The sequence below is a fragment of the Phoca vitulina genome, unplaced genomic scaffold (assembly GCF_004348235.1).
Source record: "Phoca vitulina isolate PV1807 unplaced genomic scaffold, GSC_HSeal_1.0 scaffold98, whole genome shotgun sequence".
NCBI classification, from domain to species: Eukaryota; Metazoa; Chordata; class Mammalia; order Carnivora; family Phocidae; genus Phoca; species Phoca vitulina.
The window spans coordinates 2,452,706-2,480,274 of NW_022589801.1; the positions used below are offsets into that span (position 1 = coordinate 2,452,706).

At 40.0% G+C, this 27,569-nt stretch overlaps 2 protein-coding genes across 3 annotated transcripts in view; both read left to right on the plus strand.

Annotated features, from left to right (window-relative positions):
- Nucleotides 1-279: 279 nt before the first annotated feature.
- Nucleotides 280-21,074, plus strand: CUNH2orf15 (chromosome unknown C2orf15 homolog). The gene is made up of 4 exons (XM_032397360.1): nt 280-291; nt 374-546; nt 5,732-5,824; nt 17,479-21,074. The coding sequence occupies exons 1-4, from the start codon at nt 280-282 to the stop codon at nt 17,822-17,824; spliced, it is 624 nt and encodes a 207-aa protein (XP_032253251.1). The 3' UTR covers nt 17,825-21,074.
- Nucleotides 21,075-23,078: 2,004 nt separating this feature from the next.
- Nucleotides 23,079-27,569, plus strand: part of MRPL30 (mitochondrial ribosomal protein L30) — a 37,797-nt gene continuing 33,306 nt past the window's right edge. The window contains exons 1-2 of one of the 2 annotated variants that reach the window (XM_032397302.1): nt 23,080-23,395; nt 23,633-23,683. The gene's annotated coding sequence lies outside the window, so the exon portion shown is untranslated. Of the gene's footprint in view, nt 23,396-23,632; nt 23,684-27,569 lie in introns of both variants that reach the window. The other variant, XM_032397305.1, reaches the window with a different exon arrangement.

A 27,569-nucleotide genomic window follows, 5' to 3' on the forward strand; every position in this document is an offset into this window, starting at 1 on the left:
CGTGCGCACGCGTACCTGGCTCGACCCTCCCTCTCGCGGGGACTACAAGCCGTGCGTGCGCACCCACGCACGTAGAGACGCGTACGTCCACCTGCTCGCCTTACAGGGCGCGTAGTAGAGGCCTCTTCCTGGTCCATCCGCGCCGCGCAGGCGTACGCCCACGCAGCGCTTAGACGTCCCACACGAGCGTCCCGTCTCCTAGTAACCAGCCGCTGCCCCCTTCTTCACCACTTAATTCTTACTCTCTGTCTGCTGCCGCCGCACCCACATAGAACACGCATGCGCAGGGCTGTATCTCCTCCTGCCTCCTTCCTTCGGCTCTAGAACACCTGCTGCTTCACTATTGCAGCTTTGTGGCATTTTTTTTTCCTAGGGATACGGTACCGTTTTGGACCCAAGTTCAGTGAACTCGTTACTCCCTAGAGCTGCTTTTGGGCACTGGGAGGTTGTTGAGCTCTCCTGCCGTAGCCAGGAGCCGGTTTTCGGGGAGTCTCCTAGGTCGGGTTCTGCTGCTGCATCCTCTCGGAAGAGAGCAGTTCTGTTCGGGTAAGCGCCTGCAGCCTGCGGAGCCAGCGAACCCACGGCCGCCCTGCATGATTCAGTCATGGTTGAATCGGGAAGTGGCAGAACTAGCAATGAAAAGGCGCAAATTCCTGACTGGTATTCCTTCTCCACATGCCAGTTCTTCTCCGAAACCCCTTTCCAGAAAAACTGGTGATGGTTAACAAAAGAGGAAAGGGTATACTATCTCACTTGATATTTAATATTGTATCGATTGTTTGCCTGTTTAATACCATTTACATTTGTCTTCTCCCGAGTAGGAGCCTTCAGTCTTGGAACACTAATTTAACCAGGTGTAATATTTTTGGCCCTCCAACTATGTTAAAATTAACCACATCACCTAAAAGTGGAGAAATGAGCTTTTTAGTGAAAAAGAATGAGGACTGCATTACTCTGCCAAATTTTGGGAGCCCGGCTTGAAAAGAAATACTGTTTTTTAAACATTTCTTAATATTAAACTGTCTTAACCCAAGGGCTTCTGAATTCTAATGGCTTTATCTGCTTGTCTTTTCCTACAGGTGAAATAGGTAACTAGATTTTTATAGCTGTTCTCTGATGATCTTGGTTAAGTTTGCAGCTCTGTATTTCAAAAGTAATTTCACATTTGAAGAGACTAACAATTCCTGTGTTTGCCAGGTGAGTACTCCTTTTCCCCCCGTAATATATTATTGGCAGTCATAAACACATGTTAGAACAAATTTCTTCGTAGAAGTACATTTAATTATAAGTGCCATATGTTTTCCCCATCTCTGCTCTGATTTCACCGTTATTTGTGCCATTACATCTCCTAGTTTGTAGCATTTTTTTTCAGTTATCATATACTTTGTGAGTATAGCTAGACACTAAAAAATTAACTTGAGTGTCCTTGTTCTTTTAAAGAATTCAGAGGTTTCAAGAGGTACATTTCCTCTGAAATATAATTATGCCTAACTGGTAAAATAAGTTACAAAGATACATGAACTGGAGCCTGCCTGGCTCAGTTGGTAGAGCATGTGACTCTTGCTTTTGGGGTCGTGAGTTCAAGCCCCACGTTGGGTGTAGAACTTACTTAAAAAAAATTTTTTATTAAAATTTTTTTTTTAATTTTAAAATTAGGGGCACCTGGGTGGTTCAGTTGGTTAAGTGTCTGCCTTTAGCTCAGGTCATGATCTCAGGGTCCTAGGCCAGTGTCCAGCTCCCTGCTCAGCAGGGAGCCTACTTCTCCCTCCCCCTCTGACCTTCCCCCCGTTCATCCTCTCTCTCTCACTCTCTCTCAAATAAATAAATGTTTAAAAAAGTACTTTCCTACCTTCCATATTAGTACTTCCCTTACGGAAAAAGTAAGAAAAGCTTAAGCATTTATGTGCACCAACTAGATGTTACTGAAGATTCTTTGGAAAGACTATAGGGAAAAGGACATTTTAAGGCCAAACCAGGGCATGAAGATTTTCCTTTCTTTTCCTATCAAGGACTGGTGACTTTGTCCCCCAACCCAAGAAAGTGAACATTTTCTTCCCTCTATGGAAATCCAAAGAGTGGTAAGCGCTCCATCCTGCCCTAACTAATCCTTTTATAGTACCTGTGCTCTCCTGCTGTTACACTCTTGTGTAATTTTAAGGTCTGGGTTTTCTGTTCCCTTAGTTTCCCCCATCATTTCACAAGCTTCACTATGAGAGTCTCTATTTTGGGGTGCCTGGGTAGCTCAGTCGGTTAAGCTTCTGCCTTTGGCTCAGGTCATGATCCCCAAGTTGGGCTCCCTGTGTCAGGCTCCCTGCTCAGCGGAGCCTGCTTCTCCCTGTGTCCCTCCTCTCTCTCTCTCTCAAATAAATAAAATCTTTAAAAAAAAAAAGAAAACCTCTATTTTGTCTTTTTTTCCCTATACCTCCTTGGTTCCCTAAGAAAAAAATTGGGGACGCCAATTGAACATATGTTAAGTTGCTTGACGTTGTTCCACAGCTAACTGGTGCTCTGTTCATTTTAATACCTCTTTTGATATATCTTCAAGTTCGCTCTTCTTTCCATTGGCAGTGTTAACCCCATCCACAGTATTTTTTATGTCAGAATTGTTTTTTTCATCTCTGGAAGTTTAATTCCTTTTAATATCTTCCGTTTCTAACTTCATCATGCTCATGCTTTGCTCTATCTTCTTGAAAATATGGAATATATTTAAAATAGCTGATAAAGGCCTTGCGTACTAATTCTATCACCTGTGTCATTTCTGGGTTTGTTTCTATTAACTAATTTTTTTCCTCCTGCTTATGAGTCGTATTTTTCTGCTTGTTTTCATGCCTGGTTAATTTTTTTGGCTGTCAGACATTGCAGATTTTACATTGTTGGGTGCTGGAATTTTTTGTTTTTGTTTTTCTTTAAATATATTTAGGCTTCGTTCTGAGATGTAGTAATGTTACTTGGAAACAGTTGTATCATTTAGAGCTGCACTGTCCAAAATAGTAACCACTAGCTATATGTGGCATTTTGAATTTATATTAATAAAATTAGATAAAACCTAAATTATTAATATTAAATAAGATTATATATTAAATATTATATTAAATAAAATTAGATAAAACTTAAGATTTCATTTGCACTATGTATATTTCAAATTCCAAAGCCACGTGTGGCTAGTGGCTAGTATAGTGGACAATAGATAGAGAATATTTAAATCATTGAGGAAAGTTCTGTTGGACAGCAATGCTTTAGAAGCTTGCTTTTAAACTTTGTTACATCCAAAATACTCTTTAGGGCTAATCTGGCCTCTTTCTGAAGCCAGTACCTTTTTGAGGACTCTGATCAATGCCCTGTGTGTTAGGAGTTCTTTACACTCAGGCTGGTGGGAACTCCATTCCTGACCCTGTGGAAGCTCTGCAGACTATTCAGCCTTCTCCTTTTTGGTGATTCTTTCTCAGGCCCCAGTAGTTTCCTTGCACATGTGTTTCCTGATTAGTACTCAGCCAAAGAATTGTGGGGAATCCTCTGCCTATCTCTGGAGCTCTTTCTCTCACTGCCCCTCTCTCCACAAGTTCTAGTGACTGTGGCTTCTACAGACTCTGAACTCCTGTCTTCTCAACTCATTGAAATAACCAGACACACTACAGGTTCCCCCTCCTTGTGCAGAAGCCTGAAATCTCTAGGCAGCAAGCACTCATAGCGCTCACCTCGTTTATTTCCTTTCTCTCAGGGATTACTCTCTTGCACAGCCTTTTGTCCATTATCTAAAAACCATGTGTTTTGTCTGTTTTATAACAGTGGTTTGCAATTTAAAAATTACTTCAGACTGAGGGAACTGTAAGTGCATGAGCCCTAAAGCAGAAGAGGGGTTGGCACAGCATGTACTTAGGAATGGCAATGAGGTCATGGGGCAGAATGAGTGAGAGAGAGAGGAGTTTGAGAAGACAGAATGTTAACTGGTGTTATCAGTCTCCTATTGCTGGTGTAATAATATACCACAAACTTGGTGGCTTTAAGCAACACAAATATATTATCTTACAGTTCTGGAGGTTAGGAGTCCAAAATGGATCTCACTAGAGTAAAATCAAAATGTCAGCTGGGCTGTATTCCTTGTGGGGGCTCTCGGGGAGAATCCATTTTCTTGTCTTTCCAGCTTCTGCAGAATGCCTGCTTTGTACGGCTCATGGTGTCCTTTTATCTTCAAAGCCAGCAATGGCCAGTCAGGTCCTTCCCACATTGCATCATTCTAACAGTGACATTCCCACCTCTCTTTCACTTACGCAGACCCTTGTGATTACATTGATAACCAGTGAAGAGAGCAGGATAATCTCCCCACCTCAAGGTCACTTAATTGGCAACCTTAATTCCATCTGCAACCTTAGTTTCCCTTTGCCATGTGACATATTCACAGGTTTTGGGAATTAGGATGTGGACTTCTTTGGGGACCATTATTCTGCCTAGCACAGCTGGAGACTCAATATGTAGACAATTTGCCTTTCACTCTGACATGGAAAGTACCTAGAGCAGAGTGGTGAGCAGAGGATTGATGACATCTGGCTTATGTCTTTGTTGTTTTGTTTTTTTTTTTTAATGATTTTATTTATTCATAAGAGACAGAGAGAGAGAGAGAGGCAGAGGGAGAAGCAGGCTCCCCGCTGAGCCAGGAGCCCGATGCGGGACTCGATCCCAGGAGTCTGGGATCATGACCTGAGCCGAAGGCAGACGCTTAAACATCTGAGCCACCCAGGCGCCCTGGCTTATGTTTTAAAAGGCTCATTCCAGATACAGTTTGAGGAAAATACAATGGGAAGGGTTGGGCAAGAATAGAAACAGAAACAGGATTCATTGAAGGATTAGATGTGGAATATGAAATAGGAGCTAAAAATTACTCCACCAGTAATGCACAAGGTTTCCCATCATCCTGTATTCTCCTTAATTCTCCATGTTATCCACCTTTCTAGTGTGCCGTTCAGATGGTAGTAAACTTACATTTCTCTGATTCCTAGTAAGTTTGAACATCTCTTTATGTACTCATTATCTATTTGGGATTCTCCAATCTGTGAATTATGTCTTTACATCCTTTGCCCATTTTCCTATTGAATTTCCTTTTTTCTTGTTGATTTGTAGTTATTCTTCTTACATTCTAGCTGTAAATCCCTTGTCTGCTTTATAGAGCACATCTTCCAATCTCTATCATTTTAACTTTGTTTATAGTTTCTTTATTGAATAGAAGTTCTTAATTGTGAGTAATCATGTCCATCTGTTTTCTTCCTTATTCTTTAAGCCTTTTAGTTTTTATTCAAGAAATCCTTCTCCACCCAAGGTGACCAATATATTGTCCTGCATTTTTAAAATTACATTTATAGTTCTGTGATTCACATCTGAGTCTTTACTGCATTTGGAGTCCACTTTTGTTTGTATATAAAATAGGGATCCTACTTTATTTTCATCCCCATCATGAGCTGGTATTCACAGTACTATCCTACTAAACTTAGTGTGTTCTATCCCCTTTGTTGTATGGTGCCACTTTTACCATATGTGAAGTTCTGGCACATGACTAGGTCCAAATTGGAACTCTGTCATGTTCTGTTTGTCCTTTATTTGTTCCTGCATCTGTACTAAACTGTACATTTTTTTTAACTTTCACTTTGTAGCATATCTAATGATAAGGCAAGTCTCCTGTTGTGTATGTCCAAATTTATTTAGTTTCTAATGGAACTTTATTCTTCCTTATGCATTCAAGATTTCTTCTTGAATGGCAATCTGAATGCCAGGCCAAAGAGGCCCGAATAGACTTGTTCTCCCTTCATGTCCTCAAGATTCCAGACAAGTTAAGGTGAGACTCAAAGGGCCAAACCTACCCTATTGCATTTGGTTCCTCCTCAATCCCTCTATTAAACTGAAATTTAATGTGCTAGTTGAGAATTCTGTATGTTATCATTATTTTACCGTTGTTGATTTCAAATGCAATATGTTGTTTTACAGAGTTTTGTTACTATGGTTGACCCTTCAACAATGCAGGGGTTGGGGGCACCAACCCCCTGCCCATGCAGTCAAAAATCTGCATATATCTGTCAACTCCCCCAGAACCAAACTATTAATAGCCTACTGCTGACGGGAAGCCTTACCAATAATATTAAAAATTAACACATATTTTGTATGTCATATGTATTATATACTATATTCTTATGATAAACTAGAGAGAAGAAAAGGTTATTAAGAAAATCATAAGAGGAAAATACATTTACATTACTATGCCATATTTACTGAAAAAAAATTTGCATGTAATTGGATGCATGTGGTTCAATCCTGTGTTGTTCAAGGGTCAATTGTATATTATTTTTAGCTTTTTTCAACTTTGTATTCTGAAAAAATTTTAAACATACAGAAACTTAACAAGAATAATCCACTGAACAATTTTTTATCCTTTCCTACCTAGATTAACAATTGTTAACATTTTATTTTCTCTTTATCTATTGCTAGGTAATTTGAAAGCAAGTTGTAGATATGATCCTTTACCCCTATTTCAGCATGTCTCTCCTAAGAACAAGGACATTCAGTAATATAACCACAGTACAGTTACCACATTCAGGGCATTTCACATTATGCAATATTATTATCTAATAAACCATCCATATTCAAATTTTCCAATTGTCCAAGAAATGGCCCTTATAATACATTTCTCCTCCACCTCCCCAAATAAGAATCATTCATTGCATTTGGATATCATGTCTCTTTAGTCTTCCTTAATCTGGAACAATTCTTCAGTTTCTCTTTGTCTTTCATACATTGACATTTTTGAGTAGAGGCTAATTTGTTTTATATAATATCTCTCAATTTGGGTTTATCTGATTGTTTCCTCATGATTAGATTCAAGTTATACATTTTTAACAGAAGGACTTCCTTTTTAAGTAATCAAAGAGGACAGACCAAAGAATAGAATAAATTCAATTTTATTAATTTGAAGATAGTATTAGATATATATTTGATGAGAAAAAAATTCACCTTCAGTTTCCAAATCTAAGAAATAGGTATACCTACATTTTAGAATATCATCACAGAGAGCTTTTAAAAATTTAGCTAAATTGTATTTGATTCCTAAAAAGCCATTTCCTAATTGTTACATTAACAACTTCTGAGTAACTAGTATGTTTAGGATACTGCAACAGGCCCAGGACTCTGTTCTGTTATAAACACTAACCACACGTGGATAACAAAGTTTCAAGATGATATTTTTAGAGATCTTCTGTCAATAAATGATTAGAGCTTGATGGGAATGAAATTCTAAATTTATAAAAGATACCACAGTACCTAAATATTAAAGAAATAATAATTTCCAAAAAGTGATTAAGTGCTCTCATTCACAAGTCTGTTCCAGATCTCACATTACTGCTGAAGCATCTTCAGTACATCACTGTTGTCTAACAAGCACTGGGCTTTCAGAAGTCCTCACTGTCTTCCTTGGGCCAGGAAGCTGGTCCCTTCTGCCATCCTGGTCATTTCTGCTTATCAAGTTCCTGCCCATCTTTCAAAGCCCAACCCTGACCTATGCTCCCCTCCTTTCAGAACCTTTCCAAGCCCTCCCTCCATGTTGCACACTCATATCTCCTGACAGATTGGGTATCTGTACTAAGAGGTACTGTATCTTTATTGGACTTTTTTTCTTTTTTTTTTTTTGTACTGTGGTAAAATATACATACAATTTACCATCTTAACCATTTTTAAGTGTACAGTTCGGTGTATTAAGTACATTCAGCGTGGTGTAAAATCCTTTTAAGGGTGGTTTCCTCTTAGGGTGGGAGAACCCTGCCTGCCTTCCAGCTATCCTTCATCATTCCCCCCCTCTGAAGAGGTAACCCTAAGTGCTATTAGGGAAGAAGGGCGACAACTGATTGTAGCTACTTCCTGCTGGTCAGGGGTGTTGGATGGGGCAGCAGTCAGTGTTCCTCTCATCTCAATCTATCAAGGGGTCCCCTATAGATGTCTGGTTTGACCTCTATGTGAGGCTCCATTTGAACCACAATTTGGAGTTTGATGACCTTTATTCTGGAAGATATAAAGCAGGTTAGGGCATTTAGGAGGCAAGGCCCAAAGCACAATGCAAGACCGAGTACAGCCAGGGGTCCAGTGAGAAATCCAGGATGTTTTAGTGACTCCCCACATACTCCGAGAGGGCGGGTGAAAGGAGTGCAATAAGAATTATGATTTTGATGGGATATAGGGAAAGTAACATTTAAGAAGACTCTTCTGTGTCTTGTCGCTTCAAGACTAGTTTGAGGTCCTCTCTGGGTTCACAGAGGGATTTCAGTTCCTTGTTGTTAAGCCCATTGGGGACCAGGGTTTGACTCCAAAATGGTGGATCCAGGCTTCAAATTTAGGCACTTTGACTGCTATTGGAGTGGCTAAAATCACTGTATGCGGGTCTTCCCAGATAGGCTCTAACAAGCACTTGGTAAATATCCCACTTGCTGTTGAGCTGGTCTCTGGGCCTGGGTTAGATCACCCAAGGTCATTCCCTTTAAAGCTGGGGCACTGAGCAAGGTCTTCTTGAGATTTTTTTAAAGGTTTTCCTGACTCTGGATCCCACATTAATAGATGGGTACTGGCTGTCTGGGTGTCCGGTTTTATAGTTTTAGATCTTACATTTAGGTCTTTGATAGATTTTGAGTTAATTTTTGCATATGGTATTGGGTAGAGGTCAATTTCATTCTTTTGCAGGTGGGTATCCAGTTTCCCCAGCACCTTTTGTTGAAAAAAACTGTCCTTTTCTCCATCAAATGATCTAAGCACCTTTGTCAACAATCATTTGACCGTATATCTGAGAGTTTATTTCTGGGCTCTCTATTCTGTTACATTGGTCTGCTTTTAGGCCAGTACCACACTATTTTGATTACTGTTGCCTTCTATTAAGTTTTAAAATCAGGAAGTGTGGGTCCTCCAGCTTTGTTCGTCTTTTTCAAGATTATTTTGATTATTCGCGATTCCATATGAATTTTCGGATGAATTTTCTATTTCTGCAAAAAGCGTCACTGGGATGTTGATAGGGATTGCCCTGAATGTATGGACATTTTACAATATTAGGTCTTCTAATTCATGAACATGGGATATGTTTTATTTATGTCTTCTTTAATTTCTTTCAGCAGTGTTTTATAGTTTTCATCATACAAGTATTTTACCTTGGTTAATTCCTAAGTATTTTATTGTTCTATTTATGCTATTGTAGATGGATTTGTTTTCTTAATTTCCTTTGCAGATTATGCATTGTTAGTTCATAGAAATGCAACTTAAAATTTTTTTTATTTAAATTCAATTTAGTTAAAGTGGTAAATTATTAATTTCAGTGGTAGAATTTAGTGATTCATCAGTTGCATAGAACACCAAGTGCTTATTATATCAAGTGCCCTCCTTAATGCCTATTACCTAATTACCCCATCCCCCCCACCTCTTCTCCAGCAAATCTCAGTTTCTTTCCTTTTTAAAGATTTTTATTTATTTGTCAGAGAGAGAGAGAGCACAAGCAGGGGGAGCAGCAGAGGGAGAGGGAGAAGCAGGCTCCCCACCGAGCAGGGAGCCTGATGTGGGACTCCATCCCAGGACCTTGGGATCATGACCTGAGCCAAAGGCAGACGCTTAACGACTGAGCCACCCAGGCGTCCCCTCAGTTTCTTTCCTATAGTTAAGAGTCTCTTATGGTTTGCCTCCCTGTTTTTATATTATTTTATTTTCCTTCCCTTCCCCTATGTTCATGTTTTGTTTCTTAAATTCCACAGATGAGTGAAATCATGAGATATTTGTCTTTCTCTGATTGGCTTATTTCACTTAGCATAATACCCTCTAGTTCCGTCCATGTTGTTGCAATTGGAAAGATTTCATTTTTTGATGGCTGAGTAATATTCCATTGCACATACACACACACAAACACACACACACACACACACACACATGCACGCACACCACATTTTCTTTATCCATTCATATGTTGATGGACATCTGGGATTTTTCCATATTTTGGCTATTGTGGACATTGCTGCTACAAACATTGGGGTGCAGGTGCCCTTTCAAATCACTATGTTTGTATCCTTCGGATAAATACCTAGTAGTGCAGTTGCTGGGTCATGGGGTAGCTCTATTTTTAACTTTTTGAGAACCTCCATACTGTTTCTAGAGTGGCAGCACCAGTTTGCATTCCAACCAACAGTGTAAGAGGGTTCCCCTTTCTTCACATCCTTCCCAACATCTGTTGTTTCCTGAGTTGTTCATTTTTTTAGCCATTCTGACAGGTGTGAGGTGGTATCTCATTGTGGTTTTGATTTGTATTTCCCTGATGCCGAGTGATGTTGAGCATTTTTTCATGTCCATTAGCCATTTGTATGTCTTCTTTGGAGAAATATCTGTTCATGTCTTCTGCCCATTTCTTGATAGGATTTTTTTGGTTTTTGTGTGTTGAGTTTGATAAGTTCTTTATAGATTTTGGATACTAGCCCTTTATCTGATATGTCATTTGTGACATATCTGTCCAGGGGTTTATCAATCTTGTTAATTCTTTCAAAGAACCAGCTACTTGTTTTGTTGATCTGTTTTACCATTTCTTTGATTTCTATTATCATTGATTTCTGCTCTAATCTTTATTATTTCCCTTTTCCTGCTGGATTTAGGCTTCATTTGCTGTTTTTTTCTAGCTTCTTTAGGTGTAAGTTTAGTTTGTGTATTTGAGTCCTTTTTGCTTCTTGAGGAAGGCATTTATTGTTATATAGTTCCCTCCTAGGACCACCTTTGCTGCCTCCCAAAGGTTTTGAATGTCATGTCTTCATTTTCATTTGCTTCTATGTTTTTTATTTTTTTTTAATTCTTCTTTAATTTCCTGGTTGACCCATTCACGCTTTAGCAGGATGTTCTTTAACCTTCATGGATTTGTGGTCCTTCCACATTTCTTCTTGTGGTTGACTTCAAGTTTCATAGCTTTGTGGTCTGAAAATATGCATGGTATGATCTCAATCTTTTTGTATTGGTTGAATCCTGATTTTTTTATCTGTCCTGGAGAATGTTCCATGTGCACTCGAGAAGAATGTGTATTCTGCTGCTTTAGGATGAAATGCTCTGGATATATCTGTGAAGTCCATCTGGTCCAATGTATCATTCAAAGCCCTTGTTTCCTTGTTGATTTCCTGCTTAGATGATCTGTCCATTGTATTGAGTGGGGTGTTAAAGTCCCCTACTATTACTGTATTATAAATGAGTTTCTTTAATTTTGTCATTAATTGATTTATACATTTGGCTACAACTGTTACATCTTCTTGTTGGATGGACCCTGTTGTTATGATATAGTGTCCCTCTTCATCTCTTATTATAGTCTTTGGTTTAAAATCTAGTTGTCTGAAATAAGGATGGCTATTCAAGCTTTCTTTTGATGTTCGTTAACAAGATGAATGGTTCTCCACCCCCTCACTTTCCATCTGGAGGTGTCTTTGGGTCTAAAATGAGTCATCTGTAAGCAGCATATCAATGGGTCTTGTTTTTTTACCCATTCTGAGACCTATGTCTTTTGATAGGAGCATTTAGCCCATTTATATTCAGAGTAATTATTGAAAGATATGAATTTAGTGCCATTGTATTACCTGTAAAGTCTCTGTTCCTGCAGATTGTCTCTTTTCCTTGTTTGTCTTTGTTACTTTTGGGCTCTCTCTCTGTTCAAAGGGTCCTCTTTAATATTTCTTGCAGAGCTGGTTTAGTGTTCACAAATTCCTTTAGTTTTTTGTTTTGTTTTGGTTTTGGTTTTTGGTTTTTGCTTGTTTGTTTGTTTTTTGTTTTTTGTTTTTGGTCTTGGTAACTCTTTATCTTCTATTCTGAATGACAGCCTTGCTGGATAAAGTTCTTCATTGGAAATGCAACTGACTTTTGTGTGCTGACTGCATCCTGCAATTTTGCCAAATTCGTTTATTAGTTCCAATAGCTTTTTTTGTGGAATCTTTAGAGTTTTCTACATATGAGATCATATAATCTGTGAATAGAGGTAATTTCACTTCTTCCTTTCCAATTTGTTTCTTTTTGCTCTGGCTAGAACTTCCAGTACTATGTTCAATAAAAGTGGTGAAAATGGGCATTCTTGCCTTATTCCTGATCTTAAAGGAAAAGCTTTCTCCATTGAGTATGATACTTGCTTTGGGTTTCTCATATATGGCATTTATTATGTTGAGGTATTTTCCTTCTTTTCCTGGCTTGTTGGTTTTATCATGAAAGTTTGTTGAAATCACATGTTTTTCTGCCTCCATTGAAATGATTGTGTGATTCTTTTTTTTTTATTATAATATAATATAATATTTGTTTCAGGGGTACAGGTCTGTGATTCATCAGTCTTACACAATTCACAGTGCTCACCATAGCACATACCTCCCCAATGTCCATCACCCAGCCACCCCATCCCAACCACCCCCCTCCACTCCAGCAACCCTCAGTTTGTTTCCTGAGATTAAGAGTCTCTTATGCTTTGTCTCCCTCTCTGGTTTCGTCTTGTTTCATCTTTCCCTCCCTTCCCCTATGATCCTCTGCCTTGTTTCTCAAATTCCACATATCAGTGAGATAATATGATAATTGTCTTTCTCTGATTGACTTATTTTGCTTAGCATAATACCCTCTAGTTCCATCCACATCATTGCAAATGGCAAGATTTCATTTTTGATGGCTGCATAATATTCCATTGTGTTTGTGTGTGTGTGTGTGTGTGTGTGTGTGTGTGTGTGTGTGTGTACCACATCTTCTTTATCCATTCATCTGCTGATGGGCATCTAGGCTCTTTCCATAGTTTGGCTATTGTGGACATTGCTGCTATAAACATTGGGGTGCATGTGCCCCTTCAGATCACTATATTTGTATCTTTGGGGTAAATACCCAGTAGTGCAATTGCTAGGTTGTAGGGTAGCTCTATTTTCAACTTCTTGAGGAACCTCCATACTGTTTTCCAGAGTGGATGCACCAGCTTGCATTCCCACCAACAGTGTAGGAGGATTCCCCTTTCTCTGCATCCTTGCCAACATCTGTCGTTTCCTGACTTGTTAATTTTAGCCATTCTGACTGGTGTTAGGTAGTATCTCATTGAGGTTTTGATTTGTATTTCCCTGATGCCAAGTGATGTTGAGCACTTTTTCATGTCTTTGTTGGCCATTTGGATGTCTTCTTTGCAGAAATGTCTGTTCATATCTTCTGCCTGTTTATTTATTGGATTATTTGTTCTTTGGGTGTTGTTTGATAAGTTCTTTATAGATCTTGGATACCAGCCCTTTATCTGTAGTGTCATTTGAAGATATCTTCTCCCATTCTGTCAGTTGTCTTTTGGTTTTGTTGACTGTTTCCTTTGCTGTGCAAAAGCTTTTTATCCTGATGAAGTCCCAATAGTTCATTTTTGCCTTTGCTTCCCTTGCCTTTGGTGATGTTTCTAGGAAGAAATTGCTGCGGCTGAGGTCGGAGAGGTTGCTGCCTGTGTTCTCCTTTAGGATTTTGATGGACTCTTGTCTCACATTTAGGTCTTTCAACCATTTTCAGTCTATTTTTGTGTGTGGTGTAAGGAAATGGTCCAGTTTCATTCTTCTGCATGTGGCTGTCCAATTTTCCCAACACCATTTGTTGAAGAGACTGTCTTTTTTCCACTGGACATTCTTTCCTACTTTGTCAAAGATTAGTTGACCATAGAGTTGAGGGTTCATTTCTGGGCTCTCTATTCCGTTCCATTGATCTATGTGTCTGTTTTTGTGCCAGTACCATACTGTCTTGAGGATTACAGCTTTGTAATAGAGCTTGAAGTCTGGAATTGTGATGCCACCAGCTTTGCTTTTCTTTTTCAGCATTCCTCTGGCTATTCGGGATCATTTCTGGTTCCATGATCATGGAACGTTTTTCCATTTCTTTGTGTCTTCCTCCATTTCTTTCAAGAGTATTTTATAGTTTTCTGAGTACAGATTCTTTGCCTCTTTGGTTAGATTTATTCCTAGGTATCTTATGGTTTTGGGTGCAATTGTAAATGGGATCAACTCCTTAATTTCTCTTTCTTCTGTCTTGTTGTTGGTGTATAGGAATGCCACTGATTTGTGTGCATTGATTTTATATCCTGCCACTTTACTGAATTCCTGTATGAGTTCTAGCAGTTTTGGGGTGGAGTCTTTTGGGCTTTCCACATAAAGTATCATATCATCTGCAAAGAGTGAGAGTTTGACTTCTTCTTTGCCGATTCAGATGCCTTTTATTTCTTGCTGGAGTTCTGCCATTCTCATTGATCGATAAACTTGGTCTTGATGGCTGTTCTTGCTGATCTTCTGGGGGAGGGGCCTGTTGCAGTGATTCTCAGATGACATTGCCTGAGGCAGAATTGCATCACCCTTTCCAGGGGCCGGGCTAAATAATCTGCTCAGGTTTGCTCTCGGGAGCTTTTGTTCCCTGCAAGCTTTCTGTACAGCTTTGGAGGACGAGTGTGAAATTGGCAGCCTCCCAATCTCTGGCCCCGGAGGAGCCAAGAGCTCGGGGTGCCACTCCTAAGTGAGCCCCCAGAGAAAAGCAGTCACTCACTCCCGTCTCCCAGGTCTCCGGCCGCACTCCGTGCTCACCCGGCCTGTGACCGAGCATTTCTATCTCTGGCACCCGACCCCGTGTGGAGTCTCCAAACCCAGCAGATCCCTGCGGTGCACTCCCGTGCCACTTCTCCTGGGGGAGGAAGGGGAGTCTCCCCGGATCTGCCGCTTGTTGGGTCCCTGCTGGAGGAGCAGGGGCCCGACTGTGCTGCAGATCATGGTTTACGGCAACCCCGAGCTGAGAGTCCGCTCCTCGGCTCTGTCTTTGCAGCCGGCTTCCCTGCTCCGATACCTAGGAGCTCTGCCGCACTCAGGCACCCCCAATCTTTCTGTGACCCCGACGGTCCTGAGACCACACTGTCCCGCGAGGGTTCCACCCCCCGCTTAGCCACTGGAGCGACGTCCCTCAGCGGAGCCGACTTCTGAAAGTTCCGATTTTGTGCTCCGCAGCTCTATCACTTGCCGGTAGCGGCTGACGGAGGGCCACTCCCCCACCGTCTATCCTCCCGAATATCGCCTCGGATTCACTTCTCCGCACGTCCTACCTTCCAGAAAGTGGTTGCTTTCCTGTTCAGAGAGTTGCTGCTATTCTTTTCTTCGATCTCCTGTTGAGTTCATAGGTGTTCAGAATGGTTTGATCCTCCCTATCCAGCTGAATTCCTGGGACCAGACGAAATCCAGGTCTCCTACTCCTCCATCATCTTGCTCCTCAATTGTGTGATTTTTTTCCTTCATTCTTTAATGTGATATATTGATCAATTTTCATATATTGGTCCTTTCTTGCATTCTAGGAGTAAATCCACTTGTTCAGGGTGTATAATCCTTTTAATACTTTGCTGAATTCAGTTTGTTAGTATTTTGTTGAGGATTTTTATATTAATGTGCATTAGGAATATTGGTCTACAGGTTTGTTTGTTTAATTTGTTTTTCTTGTAGTGTCTTGGCCTGGCTTTTGTGTCAAGGTAATGCTAGCCTCACAAAATGAGTTAGGAAGTATTCCCTCCTTTTCAATTTTTGGAGAAGTTTGAGAAATATTGATATTAATTTTTAAATGTCTGGTAGAATTCACCTGTGATGCCATCTGGTCCTGGGCTTTTCTTTGTCAAGAGTTTTTTGATTACTGATTCAATCTCCTTACTAGTCATTGGTCTATTCAGATTTTGTTTCTTCATGACAGTCTTGGTAGGTTTTGTGTTTCTGGAATTTGTCCATTTCACCTAGAATATCCGGTTTGTTGGCATACAACTTTTTAGAGCACTCTCTTTTTTTTTAAAGATTTTATTTATTTATTTATTTGAGAGAGAGAGTGAGGAGAAACAGCATGAAAGGGGAGAGGGTCAGAGGGGGGAGAAGCAGGCTCCCCGCTGAGCCGGGAGCCCGATGTGGGACTTGATCCCAGGACTCCGGGATCATGACCTGAGCCGAAGGCAGTCGCTTAACCAACTGAGCCACCCAGGCACCCTAGAGCACTCTCTTATAAATCCTTTTTTATTTCTGTAGAATCAGTAGTAATGCTCCACTTTCATTTCTGATTTTAATAATTTGAGTCTCCTCTCTTTTTTTCTTAGTCCATCTAGCTAAAGTTTGGTCAATCTTTGTTGATCTTTTGAAAGAATCACTTTTGGTTTCATTGTTTTTTCTGTTGTTTTTCTATTTTCAATTTTATTCATCTCTGCTCTAATCTTTATTTCCTTCCTTCTGCTAATTATGAGTATAGTTTGTTCTTCTTTTTCTAGTTCCTTAAGTTACAAAGTTAGGTTGATGATTTGAGATCTGTCTTGTTTTGTTAATGTGTTTATAATTATAAATTTCCCCCTTAGCACTGATTTAGCTGTATCCCATAGGTTTTGATATGCTATAATTTTGTTGAAATTCATCTCTAAGTATTTTCTAATTTCCCTTCTGATTTCTTTGGTCCGTTGGTTATTAAAGAGTGTGTTAATTCACATAGATTTGCGAATTTTCCTGTTTTACCTCTGTTATTGATTTCTACCTTCATTCTGTTGTGGTCAGATAAGGTATCTTGTATGATATCCATCTTTTAAAATCAGCTGAGACTTGGGCTGCCTGGGTGGCTCAGTTGGTTAAGCAGCCGGCTCTTGATTTCAGCTCAGGTCATGATCTTAGGGTCCTGGGATCAAGCCCAGCATCAGGCTCCATGCTCAGTGGGGAGTTTGCTTGAGGATTCTCTCACTTCCTCTCCCCCAGCACACTTGCTCTATCTCTGTCTCTCTCTCAAAATATAAATTTTTAAAATAAAAAAATAAAATAGAGACTTAATTTGTGGCCTAACATATAGTCTATCCTGGAAAATGTCCCATGTGCACTGGAGAATGTGTATGCTGTTGTTGGGTAGAGTGTTCTGTAAATGTTAAATCTAGTTTATTTAATTTATTAAGTTCTCTATTTCCTTACTTATCTTCTATCTAGTTGTTCTATCCATTATTGAGAGTGGAGTATTGAAGTCTCCAACTATTATTATAGAACTGTGTGTTTCTCCCTTCAATTCTCTATTTGCTTTGTATATTTTGATGGTGTGTTAGTAGGTGGATAAATGTTTACAGTTGTTTGGGCATCTTTATTTTTGGCAGAACATCTAGCAGAATGTTTGGCCTTCAGTAATTATTTCTTTAATCCACTAATAATTTATTAAAAGTTTTTGATAGCAAAAATGATAAAGGCCTAAGTAGAGAAGTTCTATTATTTTCTGAAAGGTGATAAAGCATAAAATCTGGTAAATTCCTTTTTTAAAAGACTTTCAGAGAATCTGTAGAACCTGCAAACCCTCCCACAAAGAAAATGTGAACACAGAGATGGAAGGCAATTTTACTTTATATTTGTGGCATCACCACCATGATGTTTCATGAAAACAAGCGTTGCCATGGGGTTAGTTGAAATTCCCACTGTATTCACTTGTTATTATTTCTTTTCCAAGCAATCAAGTTGAAGAAACGTTCCCACTACTTAAAGAGGTACCTGCAAACTATATTTATTCAACCATCCCAATGGGATTTTCCCTTAGTAAATCTGCTACTCAGGTATCTGCTATGCATATGGATTCAAAAGTGGATGATCATTTGATGCGAGGGACTGAGAAAAGCAAGTTGAAACCAGTGACTCAATTATTTCAAAACACCAAGAAAATAAGATTAGAAGACACAAACCAAGAACACTTTACAAGAAGTAAAGAGATTGGCTCAGGATCTCTTTCAGAGAAAACCTTGGGTTCTGTGGTATATGTTAAAGAAAATGATGGAATAGAAATGACAGATGTGGAATGAAGTTATTTGTACATACTGCCAAAGAAACCAGAATTTGCTTTTGACTAAGAGAGCATGTTGAATGAGAACTTAACCTTATCAGAAAAACCTAACAAAATGAAGGAAGACACTTGCTTATTTTTCACTATTTATGAATCATGTTAGACTTCACTTTTTTGATACATATTCAAAAAAGTTAATGTTTTAGGGGAAAAAAACTTTCCAAAATTCAAAGCAAAATTTTCTGGTATTACATTCTATCCTTGTCAAAAATCAGAATTTTTGAATAACAGTATTTAAATGGTACCAAAATATTTTAATTGTAATATATTTCTTTAACAAGTGATAAAAAACAGTGCCCAAACAATCTGACATCTGTATTTCACACTATGTGTGGTATACCAATTTTGTAAAATTTATAGTTTGGGATTTTGCTTTAGGGTATTTTATCTTTCTGCATTTTTGCATTTCTGTTCTGTAAAAGATCACTTCAGGTAAACTCTACAAAAGACCAGTACCTTGAGAAGCATTTCACATTTTAAATCATCCTTTTAAAACTGTTTTCCCCCACATTGAATTCATTTCAAAATTACAAAATAGTTATTTCCAAGTTTAATAGTTTACCTTATAGATACTGCCATTTTATACTACTAATATTTAATATAAGCAGCCTATTGTTAAAAAATATTCGTGTTTTATATGTATCAGTTTGCTGTTCTTATGAAATGTCTAGTAGTTTGAGACAGCAGTATTGTCCCAGGTATTGTGAGATGAAATTGAAACCATTTTGTGTCTGGACATATAGTGACCTGTAACTATATTATGTATGTTTTGAACATTTTCCTCTACTTTAATATTTATTGGCTATTTCTAATGCCCAGTTGTGAGTAATCTCCATAATATTCATAAAAACAAAGATGAAAAGGCATCTTCTTTTAGGGGAAGCAATATTTTATAAATCAGAAAAATACAAATGTGATATATTTGTAGGGAATATTGAGCTTAGAGCTAAATAAAATTGTTGAATGGGACATAAGCCAATAGGATGATGCTTTTTATCATTTACAGAACATAATTCTTTGGGAGAGAAAAAAACTCAAGTCTTTCATTTGTTCACCTAACCTGGCACTGTGCTTGTTGCTGGGGATATAGTGGTGAATAAAATAGCCACTGCCATCATAGTGTTTACTGTCTGTCTGCCAGGGAAGATAGAACATCAGACAGTAATTATGTAAGATACAAATTATGATGTGCCATGAAGAAAAAGTAAAATGTCCAGAAGGACAGGACACATAACACATAAACCTGATTTTTAATTGTGGAACTAGGAAGTTTTCCCTAAGGTCATGTCATTTATAGCTTTTGCAGTGACATAGTTGTCCAAGTAAGATGATGGTAATGGTCAAGGTCTTGAGAAGGGGAAGGGTCCTGGTGAAGGTTAGTGGGACAGAATGATGGTTTGAAAGTGAGAAGTAAGGAAAAAGAAAGGAACTCCAGCTAAAAAGGCTATGCACGGAGGTTCTCTGGGGGAAAAGACTGAGCTCAGGATCATGGTTTTGGGACATAACCCAGTTTCCAAAGCAAGTAGACAGTTATATGTATGGAACTAAAAATAAAAATTTTGAAGTAGTATACAGAAATGGTATTGAAAGCCTTGGGAATGAATGAGATTGCTTAAGGTGAATGTATAGTGTGAGCTAAAGTCTTGAGGAACTCAAACATTTAGGACCTGGTCAGCATGGGGGAGCTAGCAAAGGGAACTGAGGAGTTGGCAGTGAGATGGTAAAAAACTAAGACAAGGTAATGTCAAGACTGCTCACAGTAGTTGTTACAGTGGAGGTAGTCAACTGAAAGGTCAGACAAGGATGGAAAGGTCCATTGGATCTAGCAATATGAAATGTCACAGTAACCTTAGCAAAAACCACTTTCCTTCTTTTTTTTTTTTTTTTTTTAACAGGGGCTTGGCTCAGATATTTACAGCTTTGTTTTTCATCTCCCTGAATGTCAAACAGAACATTTGATAGTCATGTTGGATGTTGAATTTGGGATAATCTTTCATTGTACATGATGCCTCCTGCATTGCAGGATGTGAAATACAGTAGCACACTCCAGTCACTGAGACTATAAAAAATGCAAACATTAATTACCCTCATTGAGAACCATTGCTGCCGAGACAACAGAAAATTGGAATCCCCAAATCCAATCTAAGCCATAGTTTTAGCAGCCCACTCAAGAAGGGAAATCCAAAAAGACTTCCTGGAAGAAGGTGGAATGGAACAAGCTTAATAAGGACAATAACCTCACTTAGATGTTTTGGGAGAATTCTGTAAGTGGTATCTTAAAGGGACTACTTTTCAGAATTCTGTTGTTTCTAATAAGATAGCAAATTCCCCATATAAAGTGTAGTTCAGCAGAAATAAGGATGTTAGGAGACTTTAAATCCAACATATCCATAAAATAAGGTATCTAAACCTATTATACATGCATTGGTGTTATCATGGATGCTATAATAAAAGCTTTCATTTATTGAGCTAGTGTGTGACTGTCTTAACTGGGACTCCCTAGAAGCTGCCTGAGACAGGGATTCAGGTGCACATGATTTTTAAGAGTGTACTCTTTAGGAAAAGGCAGTGAAGGAAGCAAGATAGGGAAACAGGAGGAGTCAGCTAAGGATGAGAGCTCAGATAAATTCTTGGTCTGATCCACAGGGTGCCCTGGAAAGATGAGATAGCACAGTTGTCCCATTACTCACTTTGAGGCAAAGGGGGGATTATTGTACCCCCTACCAGTCTGGCCTTGGTTGCCACCACAAAGCCAAAGAGGGAGGCTAGAGGAGCACGGAGGTAGCATGAATCACTCAGGTGTCTCTGGGCACAACAGCTCCTAGCTCACAGCAGCTGGAAAATGGATGCATGGACTAAGGGGTAAAGGGAACATGGGTAGGGCACTAACAGTCTTTATTACAGTGTCAGACACCTAACATATATTATTTTCCTTTTATTTTGAAACAAGGTCAAATTTACAGAAAAGTTGCTAGTACAAAGGCCTTTCCCTCTCCCCACAACCATTTGAGAATAAGTAGCTGACCTCATTCTTCAGCCCTGAATACTTTAATGATTTAAAGAATTTTATTTATTCTTTATTTCTATTTTTAATGGAAATATAATTGACATAGGACATTGTATTAGTTTTAGGTGTACAATATAATGATTTTATATATGTAGACATTGCAAAACAATTAACACAATAAGTTAACATCCATCACCACACAGTTACAATTTTTTTTCTGTGATGAGAATTTTTAGATCTACTCTCAGCACCTTTTAAATATATAAGACAATATTGTTAAGTATAGACACCATGCTGTACATTAGATTCCCCAGGACTTATTTATCTTTTTTTTTTTTTTAAAGATTTTATTTATTCATTTGAGACAGAGAGATAGAGAGAGAGAGCACGAGCAGGGGGAGAGGCAGAAGCAGTCTCCCTGCTGAGCCGGGAGCCCGATGTGGGGCTCGATCCCAGGACCCTGGGATCATGACCTGAACCGAAGGCAGACATTCAACCATGTGAGCCACCCAGGCGCCCCCAGGACTCATTTATCTTATAACTGGAAGTTTATACCTTTGACCACGTTGACTCATTTCACCCTCACCCCTCCAAAAAGCAATCTTGATGGAATGGGGACAGAAGAAATGTTGGAGTAGGCTGCTTATGAATGGGAAGTAAGGAAGTAGATACTGGATACTTGTAGCAAGTTCTTGAAGAAGCTCTGCTCTAAAAGGAAGTAGGCGGGTTATGATGAGTCAGAGTTCACGTCTGAGTGTCAGTGGAAGAAGGTACCAGTGGAGACCGTGAAGTAGGAGAGGGGTTAAGAATAACCAAAGGACAGGGCGCCTGAGTGGCTCAGTCATTAAGCATCTGCCTTCGGCTCAGGTCGTGATCCCAAGGTCCTGGGATCAAGCTTCACATCAGGCTCCCTGCTAAGTGGGGAACCTGCTTCTCCCTCTCCCACTCCCCCTGCTTGTGTTCCCTCTCTCGCTGTGTCTGTCAAATAAATAAATAAAATCTTAAAAAAAAAAAAAACCAAAGGACAAAAGTCTCAGAGCAGAAAGGAGGGAGTGGGATTCTTGAAAACCTACTCAGTAGAAAACAGGGCGAAAAAACTACCATCTCAGATTTCAGAGAAATGAAATTTAGGAAGACAGAATATAAACAAAGGGAAACAGTTTTGTGCGGCTATTTTTAATAACTAGGAAAATTCCTACTGGGGCTAACTCTGTACACAATTCATTCCATCTGCATAATACAAGAAAGGAACTCAGAGTGACTTCGATCAAAAGGGTAATGGTAAATGAGGAGCCACTGTGTCTTTATTGTCGCTTTTTATGGAGCCCTGCTCAGCGTCACCAAATTGTGAACACTGGATGCTTCTTATTCCAGGATGCAAGTCTTGGTAGTTTCTATTCGAACCGAAAAATTTCATTTCTGTGGAAGACTGAAAAAGATGACTACAAATTATTTGGGCTCCTCTCATCAAGAGGTCGAGTCCACTGCTCCATCCTTTATCTCTGGCCTGCCTTTTCTTGTTGCTTTGGCCCACAGAATGTGGTTGCAGTGCCTCTCTTCCAAGGCTAGACCCGAACTGAGGTGACCCCGCAGCCAATTGCCAAGAGTATGAATAGGACCATCCTGGACCTTCCAGCTCTGCCAACCCTGGTTGAATAAAGCTCGGGTGAAACTATATCAATGTTAGAAATAAATCGTTTTAAGCCGCTGATGTTTGAGGCAGTTTGTTAGGCGGCGATAGTTCACTGAAACTTTGGCTTGCTGGAGGAATTGCCCCCATCTGGCTGAGCCGAAAGTATTTTCTTGCCAACCGCAGACGGGTAACATTCATTAGCCTGAGGGGTGTGTTTTCTGACCCACTCCTTCCTACCAGTTACCATCTCTCTACTGGGAATAGCAGCGTTTATTCCTTTAAATGCAGTTTGTCTTTTAAAACTGACTTTAGTTTCCTCAGCTTCCCAGGTGGAGTTATGTGCCCTTTGACCTATGAGGAGATGCGTAAAGAGCTGGCGCAATGCCTCAAGTTCAGTGGGTGTTTGCTGGTGCTCGGGCCTGGCCGGGCCTGGGAGCTGACTGCCCTGGCTTCCTGGCGCCCTGCCCCTGGCCTCGCTCCGCGAGGGCCCCCCCCCCCCCCAGCCCCAGCCGGACACAGCCGCCTCTCCTACCTTCGCCCCGGGTGACCGTTAGCTCTACGCTGTCACGCGGGGACTTCCATCTGAACGGGGGGCGCTAGGACTTTCCACACTACTGTTGGAACGTGCCCTGCGTCCCCGCCTCGACTTTGGCTTGGCGCCGACTGGGCGGCTCTGAAGGCCCCTCGGAAACCCCGAGTGCAGCGCCAGCGGGAGCGCAGGCCAGCCGCGAAGAGCGAGGCCGAGGGCGCCCCGCCCAACCCCGGGCGTGGCCCCGCCTCCTCTCGGCGTTTCCGGCTGGCCGCGCTCGCAGCCTGCAGGCGGTGGGGTCACACGCGTCCTCCTCCCGCACCGGGCCGCGCGCGGCCCTGGGCGCGACCGGAAGCTGCAGGTGGGCGAAGCTGGAAGCGGGGCTGGCGGGGCGCTGCGGCGGGCGGCCCTTTGGGGGGGCGGGGACCTGAGACCCTGAGGCCGGGCCCCGCGCGTGCACCGCCCCGGGCCGCCGCTGCCGGTGCTGTTTCGCTCGGCACTTGGGAGGACCTAACTCCTCGGTTAGGTACGGCCTAGCCCCAATATAGGAGGGTAAAAAACTAAAACGTGTTGGTGCCAGCTCTGTGCGTTCCCACAGGGAGCCAAGAAGGCGAAATAAAACAAGCACGTGGCCATCGTGAGACTCTGGGTAAGTTACGTACTGTCAAAGATGTGGCAGAGTAATTTATAAGTGTTTAGAAGGAGCTGGGCCTACCTGGGAGGATAGATAGGATTATTTTTTGCTTTCTTTTCAGTAGTGAAGAAGCATGTTTGGCAATGCAAAGTGGTAGCAAAGTGTCTTCTAGAACATGGATTGTTCTCTTCAGATCGCATAAAATCAGTCATTGAAAGGTGAGAGTAGTCACATGCAGAGTTGATTTAAAGAAAGAGCATTTCGCCAGGCCTTCAAGGCTGACCATATCCTGACAATTAAAGAAAGGCTATCATTCAGCCGGAGGTCTGATCTGTTACTGAAGGATTGAATAAAAGAGAGATGCATCTGTCCCAGATGAATCCAAGCCTTCTCCAGGAAAGGGAGGGTATTCTGGCTTTAACAGGATCTTTGAGAAGGTGGTTTCTCCAAGGCTCATCCCATCAGACATTGAAGTCCCTATAACTCAGTCCTTTTGTTCAGGTTCTGTCTTCACCAGGCAAACTTATAATAAGTTGGCTTATCAGTAGTCCTACACAGAGTATTTGAACAGGCTGATCTGAACATCCAGTTGATAGCCTTCAGTTCTCTTTGTAAATTAATAAATTGGCACTTGGGTTTTTTCCAACATCCTTTTGTTTCCTCATTCTTTGTGCTATTCTTTCTCATCCTTTAGGGCTCAGTTGAAATGTTACATCCTCACAGGGGCCTTTTTGTTTATGTATTCAGGTGTCTAGAACAGTTTCTAGCACATAGTAGGGTCTCAGCCTAACTCACTGAGCTCTCTTGGTCTTTGCTCAAATGTCACCTTTTTAATGAAGCCTAGCCTGACAAGCCTATTTAGAATCACAGCGTAGTTCCTCTCACACTTATATTTCCAATTTCCTCTTTCCCAGCTCTACTTTTTCATGTAGTCCTATTCATCTTTACTTATTTGGTTCAACACTGATAAATCAATCCTAAGTGCCTAGAATAATGCCTGTCATGTAGTAGATGCAAGATTTGTTGAATTAATACCTTTGCTGTATTTCATTCACACTGCGTACACAATGCGTGGATGAATAGAGATATTTCTATTTTGTGCACTAATACATAAATTGGATCAATTCTGGAACCCTAACAAGTTGCATTTTTGTCCAAAGTCAGTATCTTTCACTATTGCTAATTTATCAAAATAAATGGCACTTTAATGTGTCTTAGTTGGGGATCTTTGCACGCTTTCCTATTTAAGCTCCTGTTGGGAATATGTGTCATATGACAGGAATGGTATGAGAAGAATAGAGATGGGAAGGTAGGAACTCTATTATAGAGCATTTCAGTTTGCCAGGCATGAGTGCGTTATGCATGTTAACTCATTTAATTCTCTCAACCATTTTGTGAGGTAGGAACATTTTATAAATGAGACAGTTGAAGCAGCCAGAGGTTAAACTACTTGCCTTAGGTTATTGAGTTAGCAAGTGGCAGAGCCAGGATTAATAGTTAAGCTCTGTAAGTGACTATAGTTAAATACTGTATTGCATATTTGAAAATTGCTAAGAAAGTAGATCTTAAAAATTCTCACCACATGGAAAAAATTTGTAGCTGTGAGGTGTTGGATGTTAATTAAACTTACTGTGATAATCATTTTTCAGTATATACATACATAAATCATTATGTTGTACACTTTAATACAATGTTATATGTCAGTTATATCTCAGTAAAATGAGGGGGAAAAACCGTAAGTTCTTAATCACTTTGCATCCTGCCACACTCTGCATATGCAGACAAGGAGGGATATATCACAAGGTCTTTGAGAATCTCCAAATCCACAGACATCGGTTAGCATATCATGGTCCACCACCCCTGTTCCTTACTGTTTCTCTCTTGGATCACAATGGAAGAGTTTCCTGTTTGCTTGTTCAAGGCTGCCTCCTTCCCTACCTGAATTGGATCCCAGCACCACCCCTTTGTCAGAGACCTCCCTTCACCGGTGTTGCCCTCCCTCCCTCCCTGACTCCCAGCAGAATCTGAACGTGCTCAGTTCTCTTACATCAATGTCTGCTACCCTCGTCCGGGTCCTCATTGTCTCTAGCTTGGACAGTTGCATTAGTCTATTACCCAGTCTCCCTGCCCCTAGTCTATCTTTCCTTTAATCCATGCTGAACACTGTCTGCAGAGGCAGTTCTGTATAATGGCTAACTTAACGCTTGTCTGCTTAAAACACTTCAGTAGAGCCCAGCTGCTTTTAGAAAAACTCCAAATGTTTTATAATTACATGAATCTGTCTCCTCCCCTTCTCTATTTCTTTACTATCTTGGCATAGTAGGCACTCCACAAGTATTTGTCCAATGAAGGACTATGTCAGAGTCAGTCACACAGAGCCAAGAACAGAGTTTAAACAAAGCAATCCAGTGGGGCTGCAGAAGCTTCCTAGGACAGCATAGCCATAGGTTTCAGTGGAGCTAGGAGACCAATAATGTAACTCCATCCCTGAGGAGGGAGTTTCCAAAACAGGCCTTACTACGATGACTGTCTTTGTGTATGCCTGGAATATGCTACCCCCATCAACTTGGTAAAGACCATCATATTTTGAGACTCAATTCAAGTATCCCTCTATTAAAACCTCTCCTGACCTTTCTAGACAGAGAAAATATAAATTGGCTTAACTTTTCTGTAGTGTAATTTATCAAAATGTATCAAGAGTGATGAAAATATGAAGACTCTCTTATTTGTGCTTGTAGGACATTACTTAACTACAAAAGATTTTGGCCTAGTTTTGGACTTTAATAACCCATTTTATCCCAGTTCTTTAACCTAAAGAAAAATTATGAGCATCCTAAGAAATAGAATTGGAATAGAGTGGTTTCTTTACAAACATAACTAGTCAAAATACTTGATTACTATAGCTAGTATTCATCCTGTTGCCATCAGCACTGCTAACAAAAATAACGTGTAAAGTGTCCAAACATAATGAAATTGTCTGTAGCCTTTCCGTATAACCCCGCTACTCTGCCTCTTCCCCTAACCTCAGGTTTAATTATTTAACCTAATTAAATATTGATCTAAATAAAAGAATTATACTGCTGGTAAATCAAGTCTCAAAGTCAAATAGGAATTATTTTTTTAAGTATTTTAAGGACATAATTAAAGCTTTCCACAGAGATATTCATGAATACATTGTTGATAACACTGAAAAACTAGAAACCACCTAAAATTACAAACTAAGAGACTAAAATTACAAACTAAGAGTAAACGGTGGTATATCTGACAATGAAATATTATACATTAAAGCTGATGTAAAAATAGATTTAACATTGAATGAAATAACAGTATGGTTCCAATTTGGAGTGGGGGAGGGATGTGTGTTTACACATGCACAGAAAAAAACAGGTACACACCGAAGTGTGAATTTTGGTTATCTCCAGGGGGTGGTATTCTTTTCTTTTGCTCTTTTTAGGTATATGTATTTTCTCATATTTTTAAATGAACATGTATTACCTGTGAATTCAAGATAATTTGCTTGGCTTTGAGATATATTAAATAATGAATTTACAGATTTATTGTTTGAAAAATCTGTGCCCTTACTCCCTTTCAACTGAAATTATTTGAGGTTTGTCTTTGTTTATTTCCATTGAGTATTCTGTTACAGAGTTGCTGAAGACTAAGGATAAAGCTGGACAAGAAGCAACTGGATACTTGGAAAAGTTGACCTAAAATAACCAAGAATCAATAGCTAGAAAGTAAAATTTAATTTTCTTTTTCCCAATTAATTAGTCTTCCATTTTTTTTTTTTTTTTTAAGATTTTATTTATTTATTTGACAGAGAGAGAGAGAGAACAAGCAGGGGGAGCGGCAGAAGGAGAGGGAGAAGCAGACTCCCCGCTGAGCAGGGAGCCCAATGCGG